Source organism: Sturnus vulgaris, chromosome 27 (genome assembly GCF_052056855.1).
Source record: "Sturnus vulgaris isolate bStuVul1 chromosome 27, bStuVul1.hap1, whole genome shotgun sequence".
NCBI lineage: Eukaryota > Metazoa > Chordata > Aves > Passeriformes > Sturnidae > Sturnus > Sturnus vulgaris.
In genome coordinates, this window is record NC_142269.1 from 4,661,160 (window position 1) to 4,677,174 (window position 16,015).

At 48.0% G+C, this 16,015-nt stretch overlaps 1 protein-coding gene across 2 annotated transcripts in view; it reads right to left on the reverse strand.

Annotated features, from left to right (window-relative positions):
* Nucleotides 1-3,304: 3,304 nt before the first annotated feature.
* The window catches only part of IKZF3 (IKAROS family zinc finger 3), a 34,152-nt gene continuing 21,441 nt past the window's right edge, over nucleotides 3,305-16,015 (reverse strand). For both annotated transcript variants that reach the window (XM_088179623.1, XM_014885495.2), the window contains 2 exons: nucleotides 9,267-9,383; nucleotides 3,305-5,816 (listed from right to left, as the gene is read on the reverse strand). In XM_088179623.1, the coding sequence (XP_088035749.1) occupies nucleotides 5,113-5,816; nucleotides 9,267-9,383 (821 nt within the window). In that variant the 3' untranslated portion in view covers nucleotides 3,305-5,112. The remainder of the gene's footprint in view (nucleotides 5,817-9,266; nucleotides 9,384-16,015) is intronic.

Consider the following 16,015-nt stretch of genomic DNA (forward strand, 5'->3'; position numbering starts at 1 on the left):
TGTGCTCAGAGGGGCACTGGGGGGGCATTTGGGGTGCAAAGGGGGTGCAGGGACCGGTGCAGAGTGGGGGTGGCATGTATGGCAAAGACTGGGTGCAGGGTGGGTGCAGGGGATCCCAGCAGCTCACGCTGCCCCAGGGGCTCCCCTCCAGCTCCCGGTGGGTGACGGCGGGTTCACCCTTGGCGCTGGTGTGTGGGCGCTTGGCGTGACAGCGCCGGGAGGTGAGCGCAGAGGGAAACCGCAGGAGGCCCGGCATGAATCAGCCCCGCTGCTCAGAAACCTTCCTGGCTCCCCCTGCACTCCCCGGCGCAGCCCCCGGAGCTCTGGAGGGACCCCCAGCCCCACGTGAGAGGGCTGGATGGCAGCGGCCGCAGCATCGTGTGCCTCGCACGTGGCCTCTCCGAGCCCCGCCGGCTCCAGGGTCCGTGGGGACAGGATGGAGGTGGGGAAGGAAATATTTTTGCATTATCCCCCCTTCTCGCACGAGTTAATGGCAAAGCGGCGGTGGGACCGTGGCCCCGGGGTGATGGCAGCACCTGTGGGACGTGCAGGGGTGACATCAAAGTGGTGACAGTGTCGCTGCCTCCCCCCGTTGCGGTTTCTGCAGATTTGACTAACTTTCTCCGTTTGGGGGGCAGGATGGGGGGGGAGGCGTGACTCTACCCAGCCCCAGGGAGCAACAGGGGGGGCCCCTGGCACAAAGTCACAGCTGTGGGAAACGGGGTTGAGGGAGGACAGAACCCCTCTCATATACCCCCAGCACCACAGTGCTCCCGCAGCGTTCAGGGGAGCAGCAATGGTACTGGGGGAACTGGGGGAGCCCCAGGTCTCAGTGCTGGTGGTTGGCAGTGGGGTCTGGGGGGAGCAGTGGCAGCCCCAGCCCCAGCTCCGCTCCCGGCCTTGCTCACGGAGGTCCTGGGCAGAGAGAGGAGGGAACGGGGAGCTGCAGTAGGAGAGGGGATCCCCAAGGGATGGGGGACACCTGGGTTGTGTTTGAGGCTGAGGAGCATCACCTCCCACCTGGAGCATCCTCTGTGGCCATGGAGCACCACCTCGAGCCTAGCACTAGGACCCCCATCCCACCATCGCCGCAGCCCCGAGGGTGCCGGGGTGGAGGCGCTGCCGCAGGGGCTGGAGCCGTGCAGGTTGGAAGTAGATTCTTCTAAAAACAATCGTCTGCTGGGACTTTCCTGTCGCCGGCGTGTGACAATTGCCAGCCGCTCCCCGTGTCCTCGATCCCCCGAGGATTTCGCTGCCAGGTGCCGACTCGCTGCCATGCAAATGTAGCGCCCGATATAACCCGGCTGGAGGGGCTGGAGGGGCCGGTTCGGCTGCTCCCCGGGGGCTTCACTTCCCTCCCGGCGCAGCGAGGGGGGCGTCAGGCGTGACACAAACCTGCTGCCCCCATCGTGGTGACCCGGTGACAGTCACAGCCCTATCCCGACTTGTGCTGCACCCGCGTGTTCCGGTGGGAGCCTCGGGGCTGTAGAGCTCCCCCCGTGGCGGTGCCAGAGCTGGGGGCACTTCCAACGACCCTTCCCGCTGTCGCTCAGCACAGAGGTGGCTCTGCTCACCCCCCGTCCCCCACATTTGGGAACCCGACCCACGCCAGGGTGGGAAAGCGCCGCCAGGTCCCCGCCGGGCCGGCGCGGGGAGCATGACTCAATGCACGGCTGGGGAATTGGGACACGGAGAAGGTGGTGGCAGTGACTCAATCCTCCCTGTCCCCTCCCGGCACCGTCGGGTTTTTGGGTGCTGGACCGCTCCCCGTGGGAGAAGGAGCCGGCCGGGATGCTCCAAGGATGCAGACCAGCACCAGGAAGTTTTATGGGATTTTTTGTGCGTTAGGAAGCGTGTTTCAACACGACGACAGGAGAAACGAGTTCCTCTGTGCTCTATCACGATTACAGCTATCAGCAGATAAGAATCTCTCTGTCACAACACCAACTGAAAGTTTCTGTAAGCCTTTAAAGGGGTTTGGCTCCAGTAAGGAGAAGGCTGAGGAGTTTTGGATCAAACCAGCTGCTATTAAGGGACAAAGCAGCATGGGAAGATGCCGTGGGACTCTCTGTCCCCAGCCCCGAGCCCCCTCAGTCTCACCCAACCCTCCGAGTCTCCCGGTAGCAGCAGGGGGAAAGATCCCTCAGTGCTTGAGTCGCGCCCGGGCTGGGAAGGAAGTGAAGGGAAAAGAAAAAAAGGATCCTCTGACTTTCTTCTCGTTTTTTTTCGCCTCTGTTTCTCAAGCGTGTCCTACTCTTGCGGCAGAAGGTGTCAGGGGGGAATGAAACAAGCGCGAACAACGTCAGCCTGGTAAAGCAGGTGCTAAAAGGGCCGGGGGGTTGGTGTGAGCCTCCACCCTCCGCCGCAGGGATGTTTCCATCTGGCTGACACAGCCCCGGCACCCCCGGGAACCACGAACCCACCCCACAGCCCAAGCGTGGGGCTGAGCTGCCTCCACCCCACAGCTCTGGGGTTAAATCGTTCCTCTATTAACCAAAACTGTGTCCAACACCATTTTCCAGCAGTCAGAGGAGCAGAGGATGTTATTTTACACCTCTGACTGTATCAGTTACTCCATTGAGTAACAGGTTCTGCTGAGCACAGCCTGCACCACGGCTCGGTCACAGGTGTGCTGCTCACAGGTTCCATCACACCTGTGGGATTTACAGGTCCCAGAGGTGATGGAACCAGCAGCTCCAGTCCCAGCACTCATTCCCACTCCTCAGCCAGCTCTGCTGGTCACTTCCCAGCTCTGTTTTCATGGCTGACAGAGTGGACATTTATTTACTGACATTTTTAAACCTTTAGGCACCAGAGGCTCATTTCTTGGTGCCAAAAGCTCCTTGTCTGAGCCTCTCCTGCCCACTCTTGGGTATAATTCATCAGTAAATGAAGAATTAAGTGAGATGGACACACCAAGGCACTGGAGAATGCTCCAAACCTGTTCCAGACCAAAATAACCAAGCCTAGAGTAGAATAAATCAGGCTCCCAACCTATACCAGTGGTTTTCCTGTCTGTTTTCCCAGACGATGTTGTCTCCAGAGCTCCTCCAAGCTCAGAGACCTGCCCTGGACCAACACAGCCCCTCAACATCCAGACAGGGCCCAGTGGGATTCCCATCTCCCAAGTCAGTGGCTCTAGGGCAGCACTGTGGGACAGGGGTGAAAGATGGAGTGTGAAGGGACAATCTTAAATGAATCTATTACCCAACTCACTTATGGAAAATAAGATTTTTGGATGGCTCCAGGAGGCATCTCTCCTTTAAGAACCTGCCTTTGCCTGCCCTCAAGTCAGGACATCATCATTATTTAAATATTTTATTCATTTATTGACAATTCTTTGGTCTTGGAAACTAAGCCGTTGAAAAGCAAGCTTGTAACAAAATTAGAAATTGATAAAGACAACCACAATGTCCTAAAAATGTCGGACTTAAAAATGTCAGGGCAACCTTCTCTTTGTTCTCTGGGAATTCTATCACTCCCTTTCCCTCCTTTCCCTCTCTTTTGTGGACCCAAAAGCTTGGCCCCTGGGGCTGATCCTTGGTGGAGCTACAGCCTCCCTCACAGGAGGAGCATTGGTCACATTGTGACATGGATGTTCACTGGGGGAGAGCCAACGTGCTCCTTTGTCATGATGGGGCTCTGGGAAACATCCTGAACCTGCTTTACAGCTCCACACATAACAGCAAGAAGTTCTCCTCAACCCCAGGGATAGCAGGATTAGCATTAGGAAATGCTGGATTAGCACTTCCACAGCACTCTGGATACTCAGGCACACTGCAGGCAGATTTATCCCTCTCCAGACCCACCCTCAGTGGGAAAAATTAATATAAATTTCTTATTTTGTACATTAAAATTCAGGAAGGGAATAACTGAGCCAAAAGAATTCAGAGGGAGGGACGAATTTCAGTATTTCTTGACCCTCAGTTCTCCAGCCTTCCCTCAGGGAAGTGTTTGAATCACCAGGGATAACACAAAAGCAACACAGCTCTCAAACCACACTAGGGATGCAGAAAGTCCATCAGAACACTCCTAACTATGAAATACAAAAATACTTTGCAAAGAATAAACCTTCACTCAGCAAAGCCGTTACCAAACCCCTCTCCAGCACAGGGACACCGACACAGCTGTGGGGCCATGGAAAGACTCAAAGAACTGTTGTAAAAACCAGCTTCAAAGGGATGGCACCTGCTCAGGGTGTGGAGCTGCACCTCCTGACGGCTGTCCTGGTGTGGGTGTGGCTCTCACACACCTGCCTGAGGTCTCATCTGTCCACAGCCAGCCAGGGCCACCCCGTGGGGACACAGATGACACGACCACATGTCCTGCTGTGGGAGCAAGGCAGAGGGACAACACACAGCACAGCTTCATCCTAGTTCTAGGCACCCATCAGAGAGGAGGAGTTTCCAGCAATGAAAATTGGGATTTCCTCCAGGCCACATGGATGAGGTAACCAGTGACCTCACTGGGTATCCCAAAAATACATACTATTAAAAAATCCCAGCCCCAAATAGGTCTAATTTCTTATTTTCCTCTTACTAATTTTGAAGAAAGTCAGCAGTGGGGTAAGAAAATGAAAGTGTGCCACACTCTCATTAGGGCTTAGGCAAAAAGCTTTAAGGAGGAATTAATAATCCCTCCCCTTTCCTGTCCTCATTTTCCTTGTTTTGGTGATGAGCCACTGGGAGGCCATTGGGATTATAACTAGGAAAAGCTCCTCCAACACACATCTGACTATACACCTGAATGAGCAGGGGAATTGGCATGAAAATCTTTTGTGCTGACTTAAAGCAAACTCTATAAAACCAAACACAAGTTAAAAATTGAAAACATCGTAAATGGCTCTGAAGTTTCACAAAAATAAAGTTCATATCAAAACCAGTCTCTGCTCCTGGTGTTCCCACAGTCCCACTCACCACAGCAGCCAGGCAGAGATGCTACAGAACACTGAATTATCGAGAAAGACAAATTGAAAAAGTTGTCACCTCTTTGTGACACACTTAAAACCGGCCTAGAAAAATACTCATGAAATTTCATTACACTAATTAAAACCCCAACCAACCAAGCCTCCCCTCTGATGGGAAACCTTTGACCTTGGAGAACCGGTCCCTTTCACTTGAGCACAACTCTGTGCTCTCCCCGAGCTATGTGTGAGGAGAACTCGTAGCGGTCGTGGCTCCGGTAGCCGCAGACGTTGCACTCGAAGGGGTCGCGGAAGCCGTGGCAGCCCATGTGGATGGTGAACATCACGTAATCCAGGAAGAGCACGCGGCAGTGGTCGCAGCGGTACACCCCGATGGCCTCCCCTTCCTTGTTGATGACCTTGAAGGCGTCGCGCGGGCAGATGGCCGGAGGCTTGATGATGTCGTACGGCCTCGGGAAATCCTTCAGCGCCTGGAGGCCGTTGCGGGTGGGAGCCGTGATCACCTGGCTCTGGTGGAAGGTGGGGTTGGGCCTCTCCTCGTGGTTGCTGTCAGTGTCTGTGGAGTCGTGGCCGCTGTTGTTCGGGGAAAGGCCCCTGTCGGAGGACAGGCTCTTGTCCCTGAGGTGGCTGTGGCTCTTGTCGGCCTCTGGCGCGGAGCCGTTGGGGACGTCGGCGCGGGGCAGTGGCAGCGGGTACAGGCTGCTGATGACCGGCACCATCTCGGCCGTGGGCGCCGGCGGGGTCTGCACGAGCGGGCGCAGCGCCTCGGCCCCCAGGTAGGTGATGGCGTTGTTGATGGCCTGGTCCATCATGCGCCCGTGCATCATCTCGCTCTCCTTTTCGTACAGGAAGCTGGAGTTATAATTGATATCGAAGTTGGGTCGTTTCTCACCTGCAAGAGACAAGAGGTGATAATTACCTGGGTGGGTAAAGAACTGTTTAAACCCTGTGATGATTTTCTAAAGGGCAGAAATCTCTGGGATGGGGCATGATATGTTCTCTGCTGAAAGAGGCTGTTCTTAGAGACAAGCAGTTTTTGGGTCGGGTTTTTAACCTCAGGCTTAGAAACAAACCAGTAATAGAGGAGGTGGTGAGGATACTTTCTGAGAGATTCATCTTTGACAAGTCCTTCGACACTGAAGTCGGTTTTCCTCACTGTCCTTTGACAACTAGAGCTTCCTCTGCACCACACCTGGCTTCTTGGACCTTTACACAGGTATTCAAGTAATCTAATACTCACATAAATATAGATATAAACCTCTCACAGTTAGGGTCACTTGATATGGGGTTAGTGAAAAAAAAAATGTTTTCCTTTGGGTGTGTTGTGGCTTGGAAAGCTCTGGACTGGACAGAAGTGGAGGAGAGCACACCTGAAATTCTGCCCACACCTCTCTGGGCACACAGTGCAACTCCTGTTCTCTGTGCCAGCTCAAAGGAGGAAATAAACTGCACCCCAAAAGCACTAAAGGCATTTTGGAGGTGAATGTCTAGAAATAAGTAACCGAATTCTGTGGTTACTAAAAGCATAAACTTGTTCACAGCTTAAAAAAATACAAAAAAAAAGACCAGATGAAAGGTTTCACATGCAAGTGACTCGCAAACATTAGATCCACGAATCTCTTAGTTACGGTAACTCGACTGGTGCAGATGTTTATCAGTCACCTGTCAACACCGTGACTCAATGTGTATGAAACTCGTGGAGTTTCACTGCAGAGGCAGAAAACCAGGAGCTCACGTTTCTCTTCTAAAACACTCCAAAAGGTTAACGAACCACAAGAGTGTAACTGCTTCCAGCCCGCAGCACCGCTCGCCGGCCAGCTTCACATGGAAGGAAACAAAATGCTGCAGTACTTTTTGGGTGACTCATAAAACTAGCTCCAGGCAAGTGAAAGATGTGAATAAATTGGAAATTTAAAAAGAAGAAAAAAAAAAGCAGCAAAAGTAAAAATAGACAGGACTCCCTAGAAATTTTGGTGTTAAGATTCACTGTTGTAAAGTAAGATAAGAAAACACGATGTATGATCATAGGATTGTGGAATATCCTGAGTTGGAAGTGACACACCAGGAAACTCCTGAATGATCACCGAGGGTCTCGCAGTGCTCTGTGATTCCACTGTCCTGGTGGATTTTAAGATTCCCCAGGAAAAGGCTCTGAAGAGGGGCCTGGTGCAGAGGTGAAGAGTCAAGTGCAGGGTCTGGTGGTCCCTGCCCTTGTGTAGGACTTGTACTGGGGCATACGAGGCAGCTACTGGGGATGGAGATGTGAAAAATAAAGTGGGAGAGACTTCTGGTGCTTGTCTGAATCTCTGCAGAGCCCTCCAATTATAATAAAGGGGTTTTTCTTCCAATCAATAGACTTCATTCAGAGAAACGAGCCAAACAAAGATGCCTTGTTAGTGTATATCCCTGTCCCTGCTTCCTGACTAAATGAGACATCAGCACTCATTCCCAGATTTCCCAAAGAATCCCTGTGCTGGCCTGGCAGATCTGAGCTCTGACAGGGACAGGTCAGAATGGCACAGGAGTCAGACCAAGGTCGGAGTGCCTGCTCCTGAAAACATCCTTCCCTGGGATACAAAGGTCTGAGGGGGAAATGTTTCCGCATACAATTTAACAAGAAAAATCACAGAAGTCCTAGAAAAACAGTAAGTTTCAAAAATTAGGTTTTTTGTGCCTTTAGGTGATCTGTGATGAGTTCTCCAGCTTCTCCATACAATCACCTGTGTGTGGAGTGCCAGTTCATGACATCCAGCACTAGCACAAATCCCAGAGGATCTGGGCCACACAGGAACTCATTGGCTCACAGAGGAAACCCCAAACCCACTAGTTCTTCACGTTAGGCTTATGCTGAGGGGGTGCATCCTGCTGCAGACTTGTTTAATAAAATACATAAAGGTCAAACTGGTGGTGATTGCACAATGAGAGAGCTGAAAAAATGCTACAATAGAAGAACCTAAAGGATTACAAACCCATTTGCATCAGTATTGCTTTTTGAACCACAGCAAGGCATGTAAAGGCCGAGCCTGTTTCAATCCTGAGCACCAAAGGCACTCAGGTGGAGTGTGCTGGTGTGGCTGTGCAGGGAGGCAACCTTCAGAAAGCTACACTAATGTCAAATAAATAAATAAATAAATGAGACCAGTTTTCCTAGATGAAAGCCCAGTGCTACCCACCAAACCCCCTAAGAGTTCCATTACCTTCAAAAACAGAGTTGGTTTCCTGTGTGGATGGATCCAGCTGCACACCTTAATCTGGGCTGGATCCATCTGCACACCTGTACCTGGCTGGATCCAGCTACACAGCTTTACCTGGATGGATCCAGCTCCACACCTTTAACTGGGATAGATCCAGCTGCACAGCTTTACCTGGATGGATCCAGCTGCACACTTTTATCTCAGATGGATCCAGCTGCTCACATTTACCTGGATCTGGAGCTTGTGCACCCCATGCCAGGGCTTTGGCTGCAGCATCTGTGGAAGCCCTGCCTGCCCTCCCAGCCCACATCTCTGCCAAATGGGCCCCATTCTGAGGGTGAACTTTATATTGAGCCATAAAAAAAAAAAAAGCACTTGTTACCTTATATAACCCTTCAAAGAGCACAAATAAGGCTTCATCAGCACCAATATTATATAACTGCTGACTAAGGGTTTTCCTTAGGACACAGGATTGGTTGTATTTTATTTTCTTTAAAGGCAAGTTGATGAAATAAGACTGGCCAAGAGGGTCAGGTGCTCGTTGAAACTCAGAACCTGCCCAACTAGTATTTAAGATCCCCAACATGGCAAAACCCTGATCATGTACAATTAAATGCAAAGAAAATACTATGGAAACATCTGCTTGCTTAAATTACCACAAGAAAGGATTTGATATTTTTTAATCATAGACAAATTTAGGAGGATGACTAAGAGAAATCCAATACTTTTCTGCCTTTAGGCCTTATTCCACACATGAATCCTGCAGGAATCTTCAGCTCCTGCTGAGAAAACATTAACCTTTGTTCTTTGCCTGTTTTACATCCTAGCAGAGAACATTTCAGATACACAGGTACAGAAGTGGCAAGTGGAAACTCATAAAATGTATTTACAAATCACCTACATAAAGATACAAGGCACAACGGTAGCTTCCACCCAGTTTAAGCAGCCAACACAATAAATTCTTTTTATTTTAATCAACCCCTTACACCAAATCACTAAAACCTCATCACAAAAATCAGTGTTACTTTATTCTTTTGTATTAGATGTTAAGCTTGAGCAGGATATTTAAAAGAAGCAGAGGCATTGTACTGTTTGTAACCGACCCACACGTATTTAACTGTTCAGATGAAAAGGGGTTTTGTTCTTACCAATAAATTTCTGAGGCATTGAGCTTTTTCTCTTTGCCACGTTGCTCGCTAGCCTGTCCAGCACAAGGGCTCTTTCAGTCCCCATCTCTGCCTTGATGTGCCTTGCCTCCACGCTGGCTAGGTTGGAAAATGTGAAAAGGAAAGGAAGAAAGAGAAAAAAAACAACACAACATGGTGAAAAGGAAAAAAAGAAAGATAAAAAAAAAAGGAAGATCTGACTGGTTTAATCTCCAATCAGCCTCATAACTGGAGGAAACAGTTTTGAGATATAATGCAAAGATGATTTTGCTTTTTCTATCATTCCTGCTCTCTGGGCACCCACTGTGGTCAGTGGCAGCACAGCCCTGAGCTCACTCAGGGGGGAACACAAACCAGAACTGTCACCAGCGAGAGGAAGTAAATGAACTGGCTGGAAGGCTGGGTAAATTGCAGACGGAGAGAGAAGCTCTGCTGGCCTTTCTTTTTTATTCTGAGTAAGGCTGGGTGACACCTGCACACTCAGTATTTCGAGCTGCAGGAGGAGACACTCAGTGCTCTTGCTTAAGTTTTCAGATATCAGTCATAGATGTCTTAACGAATCACTAAGAAACTTGTATGATATGTATCAATGTTCCAGTAAAATAAAAGCAATAAAACTTTTCAAAATTCAAAATTTCCAATTCTTTATTTCCTCAGGTTACTGTTGCTTACTATTTTTTCCTAAATGCTACAGCTAAAACTAACTATGAATGTTTCCCCTGTTTTTTAAGGCTTGTTAAAACCTCCCAGATTTCTAATTTTTGGAAAAGTACCTGTGCCTTGTGATGACTCCCTTGGGACTGGGCCAATTAAGGTTTTTCCCATTTTCCAGAGCTCTCCTCAGCTGTGCTAAGCAGTGCCCAGCACTGCACAGAAGCTGTGCTTGCTCTCAGCTCCTGGAGGCTGCAGAGCTGGAGAGCTGCCACCTCATATCGCTACTACCACACTAATACTGATCGTAACTGCTGTGGCTTCCCCCCAAACCCTGCTCACACCTCAACACCACCCATCTGGACTGGTACTTGTATGTCAAAAATTATAATAATGAGTAAATTCATCGCTAAGTGACAGGGCAGGGCAGGGATCACTGTGCTGAGAACTGGACACATCTTCATGGACTGCCCGGGTCTGTAGGAGTTGGGATCTACAAGCTGAGGACAGTGAGGGGTGATTTACTTTCCCAAGATGGTATAAAAGGTTGGATCTCACTGTGAAAGAGTCCTGGTTGCTGTGTTGCTGTACATACACCAACATATCTAAATACAGAATCATGGAAACATGGAATGATTTGAGTTGGAAAGGACCTTGAAGATCATCCAGTGCCACCCCCTACCAGGCAGGGACACCTTCCACTAACCCAGGTTGCTCCAAGCCCCATCCAACCTGGCCTTGGACATTTCCAGGGATGAGACAGTCACAGCCTCTCTGGGCAACCTGTGCCAGGGCCTCACCACCCTCCCAGGGAAGAATTTCTCCCAAACATCCCATCCAACCCTGCCCTCTGGCAGTCTAATACTATTATCCCTTCCCCTGTCACTCTCTGCCTGTATAAAAAAATCCTTCTGCCTCCCTTTTAGAAACCCCTTAAGGCACTGGTAGGCCAAAATGAGGTCTCCCTGATTATATGAAGCATAACTTAAATAAGAGACAAGCAGTGCCAGAGGAAAGCAATAGGAGCACTTTGGTATCGCTTCAGTCCTGCTAAATGCAGATTTATTGAGTGTCAGTCTCAAATTTCTGTTTGCCCAGTAGAGCAAGTGCTGAAAGTGCAGCTTCATCCTTCCCAGCTCTGTGCAGCCTTTCCCTGAGCGTTTCAGTCTGTCCTCTGTACCTGTTTGCTAGTGCTGCTCCTGATAACACGAGTTTCAGTCAGCACAAACCATGACTCACCAAACCTCAGCCAGAACTATTTGTTCATGTTTGTTCAGCAGTTTGAAAACGTAAAGTGTTTCAGAGGTTCTTGGTGCCACAAACACCAGCTACAAATGTGAGTCAGGGAGGATGGGATAACAGGGCCTGGCTCCACTCGGTCACAGTCCTGGAACCTTGGGATGTACGTGACAGCCAGCCCTGTGCAGGGCATGAGGTGCCTTGAAGGTAATAACACATTGCTCTTCTAGACTCAGTTTTATTCCAAATTAAATTTGGAGGTTCCCATAAATATATTCATCCCTGCTCCCAGCATGAAATACCCAGACAGGATGTAAGAGCTGCATAAAGTGAGACAAAACAGCAGGTTCAGGTGACACTCTGAGGGGAAGGGAGGGGGGTAGAGTGTAATCACCTGCTTGGGCTTGGGCCAGAAGCTCTAGTTTGGTCCTGAAAATTATAGGGTTTTTAATTTCAGGACTTCAGTATAATTCTTATGCTCCAAAGCCTGGAATATGCATCGTTATATTACCTTTAAATTACTGTAGTCCAAAGTTTGAACTATCTCCAAGCCCAAAGCCTCATAATCTTGGCTGGATCATTGCATAAGTCATTAACAACAGTAATCTAAATTTTAAAAACCTGAACCACCCTGAACAAAATAATACAAATGCTGCTGTGTACTCAGAAATGTATTTTTTTTCTTTGTAAAGAAAAAAGAAAGAAAACACAATTTGCCCATGTCATAAAAGCAGCTCCCTGCTCCCTACCAGGGACCTACCCTACCAGTTCTCTGTTTTTCTGATTTTGTTGTTCTAGTTCTTCTTTTTCTCAGTCTTTACCTCCAGGAGTTGCACTCTGAGGACCCATGGGTTGCTCTAATAAAGCTTTAATTCCACATTTTCAGAGTCTTTTTCCCTATCCTGACAGGACTCAGTGCAGAGCTGCTGTCAGCCCTCTCAGCCCCAGGAGCACACTGGAAGCTGCACGTAGCACATCAGGGATGACTTGTCAACATTATTTATGTGCCACAAAGGGAACTTAAATTGTTAAATTAATGTCAGGAGGGCAGATGAGGGCTTCCTGCAGGGATAACAGAGTCTTTCCTCAGAGGAGATCTGCAGAGACAGTAACTATTGACCTACATAACATCTTCTGGGACTTCTGTAGAATCAATCCTGCAGCTTCATGGTTCTCTGCCCTTTTATTCTAATGCTGAGGGACTTTGCTTTCACATTAAGATTCTTTGGCTCCTTGCTACTGGCTATCTTTTCCAAAACAAAAAAAAATAATCTCTATTTATGGGCCACAAAAGGTCTTTGATGACATTTTCACAACCCAGCCTTAGGGAAACAATGTCTGCTCCCAGTAAGATGAAGGTGGTTATACAGGTTCTCACCCACAACACTGCTCTCTGTACCCAGAAACTAACTGGAAGTTATCTCATCCAACTTTTTCTTCTGAATCACATATTAAACAATCCAAGAATAATATTTAGCATTTAGGAATCAGTTTTTTATTCACTCCAACTTCTCTAAAGATTTCTCAAATATAGAGAAATAATCTGTGTTCCTCTTCAATTATCCTCTCTCTGGATGATTCCACTGCACATGGTGATTGAAATAACTAATTTTCTCACTATAATACGTATCTAAAAATAAAATTTAGGCTGGACTAACAGAAATTATCAGGTGCTTTGCTCAAAATTACACTGAACAAAAAAACAAATACAGAAAATCTAGACCTCCAAAGCACTGACCATACAGCACCCTGGGATCTTGGGTTATCTTGCAAGCTCAGGGCTCTGATGGCTAAGCTGCAGGGCCAGAAGGCAAAAAAAACCTCTGAGGATGCTGAAAGAAACTCTGCAGCTCAAATAAATCCCCTTGTCCTTCTTGGTCAAATCTGATCAGTGACTCTGGAATTACATGGGAAGTTGAGCCCCTAAGCATGGAATTTTATATGATATAAAGATGGGGTTGATCTCACCACGTTTAAAGCTGGGTTCCCCTCTCCTGCTCAGCCAGCACCGGGGCTGAGGATGGTTTTCCCTGATCCCCCTGAGAGGTCTCTGTGCTGCTCCCTGTGCTGCTGCCTGTCTCAGTGTACATTCCAGGTGTAATCCTGCCTGGATAAAACACTTCCAGAGGAGCATTTTCCTGCCACTGTGAATTATCTGTTATGAAGGACTCTTTATGTTGTCTTGTGAGTGCTGGGTGAGGAGCCACCTCTCCAAACATTGCTGTCCCCTGGCCATCATGGAATCACTGAAAGATTTGGGTTGGGAGGGACCTTAAGGGTCACCATGTACCACCCCCTGCCGTGGGCAGGGACACTTTCCTCTAGCCCAGGTTGTTCCAAGCTCCGTCCAACCTTGAACACTTCCAGAGATGAGACATCCATCTCTGGGTCACCATGTCACCCTGCAGCTGGAGAGAGAGTGGCTGCTGTCTCAGCCCCAAGCACACACCAGCACCCACCCTGCACTGAGCTGTTCCCATAGTGTGGTTTCTGCCACACCAACCAATGTGAGCAGAATTTTTAGAATGTGCAGATATTGTTAGCAAAGCCCTCAAGTACAAAGCTGAAACTAGAGGCATTGCTTCCTGTAGCATCTCTGTGTGGTCACTCAAGAAGGGAGAATGGAACAGAGCTGGGTGATTGTGCAATGAGAACAATGTGAGAGAGATGGTTATCAGGGACAATGCTTCAACTTCATTGTTACATGAAACTTCTCTTTTAGAAATATTTCCCCATTTGGAAATATTTCCACATTTGGAACATGCAAGCATGGCACTAAAAAAGCAACTAGAATGGTTGCTACAGTCCTGATGCTTTTAAATATTTTAATCAGTTAGGAATGAGGGCATGTAGAGCACTTTTGTGTCTAAAGATGGCTCCATGTGAGAATCATAGAATTGTGGAATGGTTTGAGTTGGAAGGGACCTTAAAGTTCATCCAGTTAGTCCCTCTTGCCATGGACAGGAACACTTTCCCCAGACCTGGTTGAGAAGCTTGAGGGGAATTGAGAAAAGTAGGGAAGTAGGGAAAGGGTCAGCAACAGAGAGAGGATGTTTACTAAGCACAAATGCAAAGTTCTACACTTAGGAAAAAAATAAATGGAATGTAGTAAATGACCTCCTGAGAGGTCATTTCCAGCTTTCCCTCTCCCTGTTTCTGTCACCCAACATCCTGTTGATACCAGGGAATTGGATGGGAATGCCCCAGGAGTTCCCATTTTTCATAAAATTTCCTACTTCTCTAACAACACTGCAAAATGTGTAAGGGTGTGAAGGTCTCCAAGGCAGGGGAGCAGCCACCTCTGGGCACACTGGGAATTTACATTCCCTGTGACCAGTTGAGGCTCCCTGCAGTGCTGCAGCAAGGACTGCACAGCAGGCTTGGGATAAGGGGGGAAATGTTGCTATTCTAAAATGCATCTAAACCATGAGAAGTTTCAAAGCAGAAACCTGCAGCAGGTCTCATGCTTTCCAATTTCAGTGGTGGACATGTTAGGTGATTGCAGTGGTGTGAGCATGTTCTGTAACACAAACCACAGTTACAATGTGTAAGGGTTCTCAGGAAACAAAACTTGCTGATGAGCTAATATCCAGTTACTTTTACTAATGCTCCGAGAAATATGTCACTTGCTGACTAGAACAGAGCTCCCCTCCAAAACTATAAAACTGTTAAAAGCTTCCATTAAACGCTTTGTTAAATAGTGGTTCTCTGGGAGGCTTCCTGAATGTGTCACAAAGTCTGAAACACCAACCTACTCACTCTGCACAGCGTAGGGATTCCTGTACCCAAGGTTTTCATCACATACCAATGGCTCTTCACAATGATTTTCAGGCCTGGCTTGTGATGATTCCTGCAGAATCTTGTCCTTATTGTTGATGATAGAGTTATTAGGAGGAAATTCCTCCCAGTGAGGGTGGTGAGACCCTGGCACGGGTTGCTCAGAGAAGCTGTGGCTGCTCCATCCCAGGAAGTGTCCAAAGCCAGTTTGAATGAGCCTTGGAGCAACCTGGGATAGTGGAAAGTGTCCCTGCTCATGGCAAGGGGGGGACACTGGATGATCTTCAAGGTCCTTTCCAACCCAAACCCTCTGAGATTCCATGTTTCCATTGTTTGGTGTTTTTTCAAGGCTGCACAGCAAAAGATGAGAGCCTGAGTTCTGAAACTATAGCCTGAGCTCTGCTTTGGGAGGTCACAGCCACTCCCTGACTCTGAATTGCAAGAGCAATTTTTTCCTGACTTACTGGTGTGCTGTGAGATTCAAATCACACAGTTCATTTTAGGATTCGAACAGTTCAGGTGAAGCAGGGACAAAGATTATGGTGATTATTTTCACCAAAGTATTTTGAAACTGTAGCACGGAGACTGCAAAATGGAAAATAAGAAAAACCACGTTTTGATACATTTCATCTTTTCCAAAGGCAGCTGTACACTTAAAGGAGCCTTTTACCTCTCACTCCCCCTAAGCTGATCTGTTGGTGATTTTTGGGATATCACTCCTTTTTCATGCCCTGGATCCAGGCCACTAAATCTGCTGCAAATTCTAACAGTTCTTATTCTAAAGAAAAGTAACCATCAAACACACCGAGACAGGAACAACAGCTGTCAACAACTCATCCTGTAAAATGAGCCACATAACAGCATTAATGTAGGAATAATTTAACTCACTGAGCATCACCTCCAGAAATGCTGGGTACAAGGTGTTTTAGATGTTTTACATCAAGTAATTGTTAAAGAAAGAATTATTAAAATAAAAACACTCTCTAACTGCCTGCCTGAGGGCTACGATGAACCAGCCCCTTTAGAATGCTATAGCCCCTCAGGTTACTGAAAAGGAGTGTAGG